This window comes from Lithobates pipiens, unplaced genomic scaffold, assembly GCF_037356315.1.
Source record: "Lithobates pipiens isolate NorthernLeopardFrog02 unplaced genomic scaffold, aLitPip1_a1.2 Scaffold_25, whole genome shotgun sequence".
Taxonomy (NCBI): domain Eukaryota; kingdom Metazoa; phylum Chordata; class Amphibia; order Anura; family Ranidae; genus Lithobates; species Lithobates pipiens.
Genome location: NW_027507787.1, coordinates 175848534 through 175861453, shown reverse-complemented (window position 1 = coordinate 175861453; position 12920 = coordinate 175848534). Strand labels below are relative to the sequence as shown.

Here is a 12920-nt window from a genome sequence, read left to right as displayed (position 1 = left end):
AACAAGGGGTGTGGGATGTGCCGATGTTTACAAAAGAGTTAAATTCTTGCCTTGAACTCCGCTTTAATCCTGAGCTTTTTTGATGGGGCAAAAGTCCAACGTTTCTTGGTAGCATTGCCACTTAGCGATTTTCTCTTCTACCCTCAAATCCTTTTTAAATGAGCTGCCTTTCCAGTCGATTGGAATTTGTGGTGGATGGAAAAGGTTGATGGGCAAGTTTGGACATTACCATTAGATCAAAAGAATTATTGCTCCTTATTTAGGACTCTGTTTTATTCACACACAAGCAGGAAGTCACAAACAGGAAGCCCTGGGCCCAACAGCCAATTACTTCCATGTCAACACAGGAAATCCTTTCAAACCAGATGAATTTATACAACAACCAATGAATAATGACTAGGCGAGTCTTATGGGCGTGTCTGGGTGGGGCAACGTGTATGATCTTCAGCCCCCTGTCTCTGTATCACTGGAAGGCTGAGATTATGAATGCTGCTCCCGACCACATGATTCAACGGCTCCCGTTTTTAGCGTTTGTTCGTGAATCCTTATTCTGCTTTATTCAGAGAATAAAACATACCCGGAATACTACTACTGTCTCTGGATGGGAGAATATGTGCAGGTATAAGCAAGGCACCCCAAATATGTTGATCCGGCATACAGGGGTGACATGAGTGAACATCGGCTAAACAGATAACGTCTTTGCAGAGTGAACACCCCCCCCCCCCCCCCGCTGGACGATCGTTCTGTGCAGCGTCAGTCTGCCCCAGTCAGCACTTTAGAGCGGGCTGCGGGAGTACTAACACTGGGAGACACTATGATGATGCATATTAAAATACATCTTCATAAAATGTCCACAACAGTAAAGAACTATCTGCTGCAGCAATCTAATGTTGCATAAATTTGTGATTTTGTGCTTGTTTTTTTGGCTTACTGGTAGTTGGGCATCTTTGAGAGCTGGGGTTTGGGGGCTGAACAAATGTTCATAGGATGGCAGTCTTCCAATAACTGGACTTTCCTGAAGTTGTCAGGACTTGAGCCTATTGCACAAGGCCTTTAGACATAACTTCACCCAAAAGACCGAATCCCGGTGAAGAAACTGGCCGGGTGAGGACATCACTGGATCCTGGAGCAGGTGAGTGTCCTTTTATTAAAAGTCGCATCTGCAGTATTTGAAGCTGCTGACTTTTAACTTTTTGAACAGATGACTGGACAACTGCTTTTAAGGTTCATCCTTTTTTTTTTTTTTTTATATAATTCAATTATGCAGCTTCTACATTTATAAAGTACAGAGCAGTAGTAATTTTGTTGCTGATTCAGCAGTTCCAGCATGTGATGATCAGGCCAAGCCAATTGTGCATTTTAAGACGAGAGCGAGAATTTTAAATTACATACTGGATGTTTATCACTTCTTCGGTTAAACTCCTGCAGGGAGAGGTTTAATCGCTGTAAAACTACCAATGCCAATTAAAAATTTCAGCAGCCAAGCATTGAAGTTGATAAGCCCTGGGCAATTCTCAGTAACTTAATTTCAACTCTAGAAAAAGTCACCGTATTGCTACAAAAGTGTAACTTTTGTCACATTTCGTTTGGTTTAAGATTTGAAAGCTAGCTACAGGGAGATTCCATGCCTTTCACTTGGGCCTGGGAAAATGAGCCATATACAACTGATTATTGGAAGATTTATGATATCACTTCCAGTAACTTGGAAATTAAGAGATTAACACCTGGTGGTACAGTAACAAATTTTGAGCGTTGGAAGTGCTTGTTGTTGCCCGCAGAGATTTTCCTGCTCTTTTGGTCATTTCTCCTGTTTGTCACAGAAGTACACTTAGTTGTGCACTTCTGTGACTCAAAGTTAGCTAACAGCAGACTAAACTCTGCTGTCAGCTGAAGTTACAGAGCCTGCCCCGGCTGTGCAGGAATCCCGACAATGTTGGGATCCACCCAGATGTCTGACTGGCAACTGGCTCAGCCTTTCAGTTCACCAGACACTTCCACCCCTCAGCAGTCTGATGTTTAGGTGAGTAATGGAGGGGCTGAGCAGTGCTGTGCTTAGCGCCTTCCCGAAAAAACTGAACGATCAGCGGTCTTTGATCACTTAGTTCTCAGGGTAGAAGTGGCAGGGGACATCCACCTAGGGGTGTGTGTGTGTGTGTGTGTGTGTGTGTGTGTGTGTGTGTGTGTGTGTGTGTATATAATAAATATATATATATTTTTGCCTGTTTAAATACAGAACTATTACACTGATGATTACCCATTCCAGTGGACATCTAGTAAATGGCATATTTCTCATTAGATTATGATTTGAAAATGTGCTAAAAAAATAAATAATTGCTTAACACTGTGTATTTGCATCTGCAGGAGTTGCTGGGTGTGTTTTGCAACAGACGAAGATGACCGAACAGCAGAATGGGTGAGACCATGCCGCTGCAGAGGCTCCACCAAATGGGTTCATCAGTCTTGTCTCCAAAGATGGGTAGATGAGAAGCAAAGGGGAAACAGTACAGCTCGAGTGGCATGTCCACAGTGCAACGCTGAATATTTGATAGAGTTCCCAAACCTCGGTAAGTGTCTAATATTTCAGTGTGAAATAGAATGAAGCTTTGCATATTTGATGATTGTTGCACCCCCTCCCCAATGTTCACACTTCATTGTACGCCACAGGAGAGCATATGAAAGGGGCGAGGGGGAGGGACAACAACATTGTAATTTAAAGGGTATTTGTACTATTTAACATTTATGTACAATACTAAAAATGAAATGAAAAATATTTTATTTAGCTAATATCTGTGAAATACTGCATTTGAATTGTCCATGTTTAATTGAAGCAAACAGGTGGTGTTCTAGAGCCTACTAACTTAAAAAGTAAAGCCCCGTATACACGGGCAGAGTGTCGGGAGACCTTTGCCGGTACAAAATATACCATTCTGCCAATGCGTATGTCGATCTGTCCAACAGCATCAGCCAATGACAGTGCCCTGATCGGAATGTTCTGACGGGGGTACCGTCCCTCTTTCAGTACACAACAGCTCAGCGGGGGAGATCGCGGAACTAACATTGCATGGTTAGTACAGCGGCTCCTGACCGGAGGTTGCACGTAAAAAATAAATAATAATTTTTGTACTAGGCTTGACTTTTGGGTGACCAATGTACATTGTAAGGATTCTAACTTTGTAGCAGTCTTGCCTGTTTCTGTTAAGAAAAAGATATGTTTCACTATCTTTGGAATACTGATTCCTGAATGGGAGGATCTCCGTTTAATATAATCAGCTGATGCAATTTCAGTGTTATAATGAAAGAAAGCCCTGAGGCAATTCAGTTCGTATAGGTAGCGCTATACAAGTCCATTCATTCATTCAATGAGGAAAGTTGCATCCCTTTAGAAGTAATTAAACCTTAGGGAGTATCTCACCAAAAATGTTTTTTTTTTTTTTTTTTTTTTTTGCTATAGTTGCCCTTTAAGATTTCTGCAGTCCTTTTACTTTGCTGTAAAAAGTGTAATTTGTCACCTTGTTAAATTTTACCTTCAGTCAGAAAATTGGGTCCTTCTAGATCACTTCAGGCTGGCCCTTTTGCATGTATAGCTATGTAAAACATTAAAAATGAGTGTCTATTCGTTCTCAAAATCCAGTAATACATGGTCTCACCCTGCTCTGAACATGCTCAGTTGCTCTCCTTTTTTAGGTACTAAGTTTGTAGAGGTTGATCTGCTGACAGCCTTAAAGCGGAACTTCAGTAATGTTTTAATCTTTCCATCTATTAAATCATCTGCCCTTGTTTAAACTTTGGATAGTAAAACATTTTTTTTCCTCCCCAGTAAATACCTTATACAGCCCACTTCCGCATTCTTGTCTGGTAATAAACCTAGGTTTATGACATCATGCACAGCTCTCTTTCGTGGGAGTTTGCCGGGGGTTGGGAGTCATAAGGGGGCCAATGAGAGCTGCAGAGCTGAAGGTGTGTCTGTGTAAATCCAGCAAGTGAAAAGGCAGCAGCTTCAGCTGCCCACAGTTAAAATTGTTACTGTTACCAGCGTTTTTTGAGCGCTAGCGGTGCGCTTTCAGCCCCTGCTAGTGGCCGAATAAAGGGTTCTTTGCAGGCGCATTCCATTGGTTTCGGTGGAAAGGGGCGCTTTAGGAGTGGTGTATTCATCGCTCCTAAAGCGCTGCAAAAAGCTGCTTGCAGGACTTTTTTGGTGCCCTGCCAGCGCAACACCTCAGTGTGAAAGCACTCAGACTTTCACATTGGGATTGCAGATGAGGCTTCTTTCAGGCGCTTTACAGGCACTTTTTTTAAATGCTAAATCGCCTGAAAATGGTCTCAGTGGAGGGAGATTTCTGCAGCATGTTTGGCAAGTACAGAATCACAGTATATGTAAAATAATATGCAAAGTGGTTGAAGGGAAGCTTCAGAATGACAAAGATGATTGTATTACAAATTATGTGAGCAGACTACAGTTTCTCTTTAAGTTGGAATTAAACCCGATTATCCGTTACAGCCGTGAAAGCTGCTTATGTTTGTTCTGCAACTGCCATGGTGCTACACATGTGGTCAGTTAGGCCACGAGCCATTTGATGGTTTGACAGTTTGGTTGAGGACACAATCACATGTGACAGTTGGCAATCCCAGCATTCTAAGAATGTAACTTTTTTTTTTTTTTAACCTGTTAAATCAATGGGTTTAGTCCTGCTTTACAATTTACTTCTGCTCAGGGGCTCTGGACTTTAGCAAAATGGCAGCCTCCGGCAAGAAGAAATGGGGACAATGCTGAAGACGATTTACAGCAGATACTCATTTTTTTCTTAGCATAATTGCATAAATGTGGAATATATGTACCTTGCTAAAGAGCAATATTTTTTATTAAGTTGTTATGGGTAAAGTTCCGCAGTCGGAGGAGGAACACACTACCCTCCCTGTTTCTTGCTCATGTGGGTCAGTATGGAGAATCAGTTAAAGCCCCTTTTGCAGGAGAAGGGTAGAAGTGAGCGGCTGCTGGGATGCTGTAAAAACTGAACAGAACATCATGGAAGCACCTTGTATTAAATGTTGCCTAAAGATGATGTGGTATTAATCCCAAAAGCTAAACTTGAATTATATTTCACTTTACCAATCCTTAGATGTGATGGGTGCATTCATTTTCTTTTTTTTAATGCTTGATTTCCTTTATTTTCATCTGGTCAGCCTGCCAGAAAGTCTGGCTTTTCAACAGAACAAAGGTGTCTTGCAGATGTAGCAGTTTTATGTTGAGTGTGGAATTTTATTTTTTATGTTTTACTATCTATATCCAACCTTTGATTTACAAGTAAAGAGCATCACGGATGTATTGAGCTGACATGTTTTTGGCTCAATTACATCTTTAACCCTTTCGCTGCCAAAGCTGCTTTTGCACTTTTTTTGCTGTCGTGTTTAAAAAAATTCATTTGAGCCCTGATGATTACATAAAACCCCCAAAACATATATCTTCAAAAGTAGACACCTTAGAAAATATAATAGTGTTCCAATTTTTTATGTCACACGATATTACCGTAAAAGTAAAATGCACTAAAGTAAATGTTAAGGTTCACAAACAAAATAAATTATCAATTTGTTTTGTAAAATGTAATAGACTCCTAAATACCCAACGTATCAGACCTTGGAATATGATAAACTTTCTTATCTATTTACTAATGCTAGGAGCATAGGTCTAAAAGACCCTGCATGTGTCCTCTGTGCTCCACTGATTCTTGCGGCGTAACATCATCTTTTACATTATACAAAAAATTGGACTAACTTTACTGTTTCGTTTTTATATTCGCATTTTGAAAGACCGCTGCGCAAATGCAGTGCCTTGCAAAAGTGTTCACTCCCTTTTGTTTTTTTACCTATTTTGTTACATTATAGCGTTTAGTTCAATGTTTTTTAATCTGAATTATATGTAATGGATCAGAACACAATAGTCTAATTTGGTGAAGCAAAATTAGAAACATATATCCATAAAACGATTTTTCAGAAATAAAATAATAATTGGCATGTGCATTGTTATGAAGCCCATAAAAAGCTCTGGTACAACCAATTACCTTCAGAAGTCACATAATTAGTGAAATGATGATCTGTCATTACATATACACACCTTTTTTAAAGGCCTCAGAAGCTTCAACACCTAAGCAAGAGGCACCACTAACCTAACACTCATAACCAATTGGAAAGAACATGGCACAACAGCAAACCTGCCAAGAGATGGCCGCACACCACAACTCATGGACGGGGCAAGGAGGGCATTAATCAGAGAGGCAGCACAGAGGCATAAGGAAACCCTGGAGGAGCTGCAGAGTTCCACAGCAGAGACTGGAGTATCTGTACGTAGAATGACAATAAGCTGTACACTCCATAGAGTTGGGCTTTATGGCAGAGTAGCCAGAAGAAAGACATTACTTTTAGCAAAAAACAAAATGGTACGCTTTTTGTGTTTGAGAAGGGGCATGTGGGAGACTCCCAAAATGTATGGAGGAAGGTGCTCTGGTCTGATGAGACTAAAATTGAACTTTTTTGCCATCAAAGAAAACGCTATGTCTGGCACAAACCCATCACATAACCCAAAAAACACCATCCCCACAGTGAAAGATGATGGTGGCAGCATCCTGCTGGGGGGATGTTTTTCAGCAGTCAGGACTGGGTAACTGGTCAGAGTTGAGGGATAGATGAATGGTGCTAAATACAGGGATATTCTTTAGCAAAACCTGTACCACTCTGTGTGATTTGGAGCTAAGACGGAGGTTCACCTTCCAGCAGGATAATGACCCCAAACGCACTGCTAAAGCAACACTTGAGTGGTTTAAGGGGAAACATGTAAATGTGTTGGAATGGCCTAGTCAAAGCCCAGACCTCAATCCAATAGAAAATCTGTGGTCAGGCTTGAAGATTGCTGTTCACAAGCGCAAACTATCCAACTTGAAGGAACTGGAGCAGTTTTGCAAGGAGGAATGGGCAAAAATCCCAGTGGTAAGATGTGGCAAGCTCATAGAGACTTATCCAAAGTGACTTGGAGCTGTGATACCCGCAAAAGGTGGCTCCACAAAGCATTGACTTTAGGGGGGTGAATAGTTATGCACATTGACCTTTATGCTCCATGCACACTGAAGCTCAAAAAAGCTATTTCTGGACGCCAGATTGCTGGCAGAAAACGCTGGTTGAAAAACCTGCTTTTAACAGCGTTTTATACTAGCGTTAATGAGCATTAATGAGCGTTTTACAGCGTTAGCGTTAATGGGCGTTTTTTATAAAAATACACGGAGGACACTCCAAAAATCCCACAATGCATTGAAAAATAGAATGCCGAACACTAATGAACGAGCGTTAATGAGCGTTTGTCGTTTTTTGCCGCTGAAAAACGGCACTTTGAACGCGAATTTCTGGCGTTCAGAAAAAAGCCCATAAACTCCACTGCTCATTAAAGCTGAAAAACTTCCATGTGTGCATGGACACATAGGCTAACATAGAGTGGAGTTTATGGGCTTTTACAAAAAACGCCCAAACGCCAATAAACTGCAGTTTATCAGCTTCAGTGTGCATGGAGCCTTACTGTTATTTTGTCCTATTTGTTTGCTTCACAATATAAAAAAAAAAAAAACAAACACCTTCAAAGTTGTGTGTGGGCATGATCTGTAAATTGATGCAAATCCTCAAACAATCCATGTTAATTCCAGGTTGTGAGGCAACAAAACACGAAAAATGCCCCGCCTACCTTTGCAAGGCACTGCACAGTGTGACATAAAATATTGCAACAACCGCCATGGTATTCTCTAGGGTCTCTGCTAAAAAAAAAAAAAAAAATAACGTTTGGGGGTTCTAAGTAATTTTCTAGCACAAAATACAGATTTTAACTTGTAAGCAAGTGTCATAAAAAGTTTTAGTCTTTAAGTGGTTAAATGAACCTCATTTACAGACCTTCATTCCTTTGATCTAAAAGAATAGAAGATACAATGTTTCCCTTCATCTCGCCTAAGCACTGTTGCGATAAACTTGCCTGCTTTTGGTGTGTGTGTGTGTGTGTGTGTGTGTGTGTGTGTGTGTGTTTGTTGTTTATTTTATTTATTTTTTTGACTGAATCTGGAAAATACTGTGTTAAGATCGCTAGTGGTAGAATCAGAATCTTGATTCTTTTATAAAAACACACTGGACTGCAGAACATAAGTGTTGTCAGCCACCTCAGAAAGAATGAGTTCTTCTTGAAATACATTTTCATGCAAAAAAATTCTTATGTTTACTGCAGGAAAATAAACAGGCTGCAAGTTAAACCTCTAGTTCTTAATTCAATGTTGGGGCTATAAAGAGCTAATGACGACAATACTAAATTCCCTTTTGGCCAGCAGTCCCACTTTTTTTTTTTGGCAGGGCAGTACCAGCTTACTCAAGGCAGGTGCTGTGGTTACCCTCTTTCTATTTCTTTAAAGGCTTGCCAGCATCAAACATCCCATAATCCCATGCAATAAAGCATAAGTTCACCTTTTGGGATAAAATAATAAATGCACTTATTTTTACAGGGAAAAAAAAATGTTTTTTTTTGTTTGTTTGTTTTGTTTTTTAATCCTCCTAGGAAGCCTGAAGAGCATTGCACCTGTGACCAGTAGATTACTGGTGCAATGCCATACCTTGATTACAAGCTGTAGGGCTTGTGAATGAACTTTGAAGCCACTCATCAGCAACCTCGCAGTCTATTCAGAACCACAAGCCGCAGTGAATGACGGTAGTTGTGACTGAATGATGCAGCCATGTGTGTGGAGACCTGCAAGGTCGATTTATTTTCAAATGGTGACCATGGACGCCAGTAGAAGAAACCCTTGTTCACGGTCACAAGGAGGGGGGAGAGGGGGAGCCACTGCTGGAACATATTACATGTTCCACCCTAAATACAGGTGGAGCACTTAACAACATGTTCCAAAAGTTGAACTTCTCAAACTAAAGGCTAAGTCCACCTTTTTTGCAGAAAAAAAAAAATTTGAAATGCATCCACATTTGCAGCAAAGAAATGCACATTTTTTTTGAGGGGGGGGGGGGGGGGGTTGCATATAAACTTGCAAAGCATTGCTACTGTGATCAGTCAGTCCTGGATGTAATACACAGTCTCCTACAGACTATTGCTCTACCTCTGCACAGAGGTATGGACTTTTGGTTATAGAGCTGGAGGAAGTGTCAATGGAGAACAAGTGCAGTAATCACCATACTAGTGTTCTGTCAACAATGATGAGTCCTTCTGCTGTGCTGGCACTGGGAACTTTTAGTTTATTCACAGATCTGTCAATGAATGATGAGTCTGTATGGACGGAGTCATGTAAAACTGAAAAATTGACAGAAATTGGTGGGTAGTAGAACCCCAGGTTGTTTGGAGATGGGGGTGTTTTGTCACATGTGATGACCCATCACATTTTGGCTACCCGCTGGAATGCGCATGCGCATGTGCGATGCTGCCATATTCGTTCCAACACTGTGGCGATATGCGCTTGCTGATAATTTTGTGGCCACACCCCTGAGTCCAGGTTTAACCCCCTCCATCCAAGTGGACGTAGAGTTCAATTATAATTATGCAGAACGAAGCGTGGCGAGCGGCCCTGTGGCAGTGGTCTTAAAGCAGTGTTGGAACTCTTATGGTGGCATCGTGCATGCACACTCCAGCGGGCAGCAACATGTGATGGGTAGCTAAATGTGACGTGACAGGGGCAGGACAGCTTGGCACACCTTAAATATAGGTGTAAGATGTTTAAAAAAAAGGTGGATTGGTCTTACAAAATGGTTAAACCTTTACTCAGCTGGAAGTCCGAAACAAATATTTTCCAATGTTAAAACACAATAATTCTAGGAATGTTTTTTGTTGAATAAACAATGTATAATAGTTTGTTACCATTATATATAATGTGATGTTACTGTATAGTAATCATTCACGTAGCATTCATAGCATATTCACCAATTATTGCCAATTAGACACTCCAAAATTATACACTCAAATCTGGAACCCCCATTAGATATTTTTTATTACTTTCTGTGTACCTGTTGCAGATTTTTGTATGCTTCCTGTGTGGTAGAACGCTGTCGGCAGGACAGGAAGAGAGGAAATCTCTATAAAAGAGACCCAGACAGCAATAAAAATCTGACTGTCCGAAAGAAAAGAGGTTACTTCCATCTGAATGTAAACTGCAAAAGGGTATAAAATTACTAGTAAAATATGCACTCCTGTATAGTACTAGAGGGATGCGCATATCATCCATAGAGGTGATGTCAGTGGGAGAGATGGGCAGGCAAGCGGTTGGCGTGTGCAGAGTTTGGCCAGGAAACTGCTGGGCAGATGTGAAGGGAATGGCTGTAGCTCAGGGAACTGGAGCACAAGCAGCCTGGCTTGTGTAGCAGCTTCTGGGTGTTGTCAGGCTGCTCGGCAACACTCGGCTCAGATCGGCGATGACATCAGTCCGCACGTGGGCTGTGGTTATGCGTTTTGAGGCTCCACCCCTTTGTTAGACCAGAAAAATTTGACAGTAGTTCCAATCCTTCGTCCATGCTATCCAACACTAGAAATTATTTTGGCTTGGCACCCAATTTTAGTATATTTTCTGAACCTGTACTACTTCTTTTTTTTAAATTCTGTTTATTGATTTGCACATAAAAAATAAAACAACTTACAGCCTATTGGGCATACCCAGGCTGATTATTACTACACTCCCTGAAGCAAACAGGGAACAAACAAACCCCCCCCCCCCTCCCCCCAACATAAACAATCAAAAATCCACCGTACCCTCTAGCACCACCACTCATTACTCAGGACAGTTTGCAAACTCGTTCATGCTCTACTGCAGACTACAGACAACCACAGGATGAACTATGCAAGCGGTCCCCCCCACCTACCAGCCCCTCACCATCCCCCTAAGGAATGACCCAGGGCTACATAAATATCAGTACCCTAGACACTTCCACTTACTCGCAATGGAACCCCGTCAGTCAGCATTCGAGTCAGCGTTAGTGTCGCACGTCTCCGTCCAGATGTCCCAAATTTTATGAAACTTGGCCCCGCAGCCGCGAGAAAGATAGGTGGCCTTATATAGTGGAAGAGCCGCGTTTACTAAATTCTTCCAGAAATTAACAGAGGGAGCTATCGGAGCCTTCCACTTAAGAACAATAGATTTACGGGCATAATATAGCAATAAGCCGAGGAGTGTGCGGAGCGCCCGGCGTGGAGCCAGCGATCCGACCAACCCCAATAGGCACATCTCTACTGACAGCGGTACATTTACGGTGGTCACAGTCAGAATAAAATTAGTCACCTCCACCCAAAAACTAACTATCTGAGGACAGCTCCAGAACATGTGGATAAAATCCGCTGAGAGTGAGTTACATCTCCAACAGGAGGCAGGGACAGAAGGGTAAATTCTGTGAAGACATTGTGGAGTGCAATATACCCTATGCACTATTTTAAATTGTACCAGTCTATCCCTGGCTGCCACTAATTGTAAGAATGGATATTCCCAGACATCTTCCCAGTCCTCAGTGTCTACTACTTCTTTTTTTAATGCAATACATTTTTTTTCACGGTTTAAAAAAAGAAATTAAATCTTTGTACTTTGATTTGTACACTTGGGGGGGAAAAAAATAACAGATGTATCTGATTTAAAAAAATAATAATAAAAAAAGCAGGTCCTTATTTACAGCTACAGAACCTACTGACATTTTCATGACTGCAGGGGGCTCTGAAAACTCTTCAGGTAGCTTCAGAGAATTGGCTGGGAATTTGTTCTGGGCAGAACAGCAGCTGGCATGAATGCAGAGGGATGATGCTTCATAAATAACGGCAATAATACCTGACATTTCACCCTCATCTCTTCTCATTCTGCCACTTACTGATCTGCTTAATGCAGTCATTTTATTGATGATGCATCTTGTACATTGCAGGTACTTCTCAAATATATAACCATCTTTCTACGATTCTCTAAATTTGTAAGAAATTGGCAGCTTGCCGCAGTTAGATCATGTTAATCGATTGTATCCACGTCAAGGATGCAGATAATAGCTGCTGCTTCAGGGAATGTCACAGCTGTTGATCTTGCAGAGCTGTACACAAGGTAGAGCCGTCTGCAGTGACAGAGGTGGCAGGATAGTGCTGCCTCCAAGTGACTTTGTGCAGATGCTGCTTCTAGCCTGGGCTGGCTACATTTCACATCAGTTTTTTTTTTCTTTTAGTAGAAGGGAAAATAAGAGCATACCAACATTTCCTTACTGTATTAGATATGAGTTGCACTACCCTGAAAAATTGTTGACCGCACTAACCTCACTTTCTACTAGTGTTGATTTGAAAATTCACAAACCGCAAAACCAAGACCGTAGAAGCAGATCTTTTTTTCATTTTTTTGGGTTTGGTTCTTCAGGGCTGGAATTGCCAAGCATTCTGCTATAGTGGTCTGTTTAAAGAGGAAGTTGGCTTGTTTGTTCAAATGGCGGCCAGGCAGGGTATTTATGACAGAAGAGACCTTATTGGTCTCTTCTGCCATAAATGCATCCTTCTGTCAGCTGTCATAGTGACTGAGCTGTGCATGCGCAGCTTAACAAACACTTACGGCCCCAATTGGCTCTCAATCCGTGCCTCGCTCACCTGCTCATGCGTGGGAGTGGCTTCATCGTGGCCTGACCTATCACATGGCCAAAGGCATGGGACCCAAAAGGAAGACCAGGCGAAGGTGGAAGCGTTGGGGGCTCGCTGGATCAGTCCCAGCGCGATGGTGGGAGGACATCATATGACAGATAGGTCTGCCATCATTTACTAATATGCTGTAATACCAGTACATCATGGCATAAGCCACCTGGGGGGGGGGGGCCTTGAAAAAGGAAAAATACAGCAGACTTTACATCCACTTTATTGTTAGGAAACACTTTATAGGTAAGATTAGCTTAGTTTGGGGTATTAA

The 12920-nt window shown here is 41.6% G+C and overlaps 1 protein-coding gene across 1 annotated transcript in view; it reads left to right on the top strand.

Annotated features, from left to right (window-relative positions):
* The window catches only part of MARCHF5 (membrane associated ring-CH-type finger 5), a 105227-nt gene that overhangs the window by 43136 nt on the left and 49171 nt on the right, over positions 1-12920 (top strand). The window contains exon 2 of the mRNA XM_077455223.1: positions 2362-2564. Coding sequence (XP_077311349.1) covers positions 2362-2564 — 203 coding nt within the window. The remainder of the gene's footprint in view (positions 1-2361; positions 2565-12920) is intronic.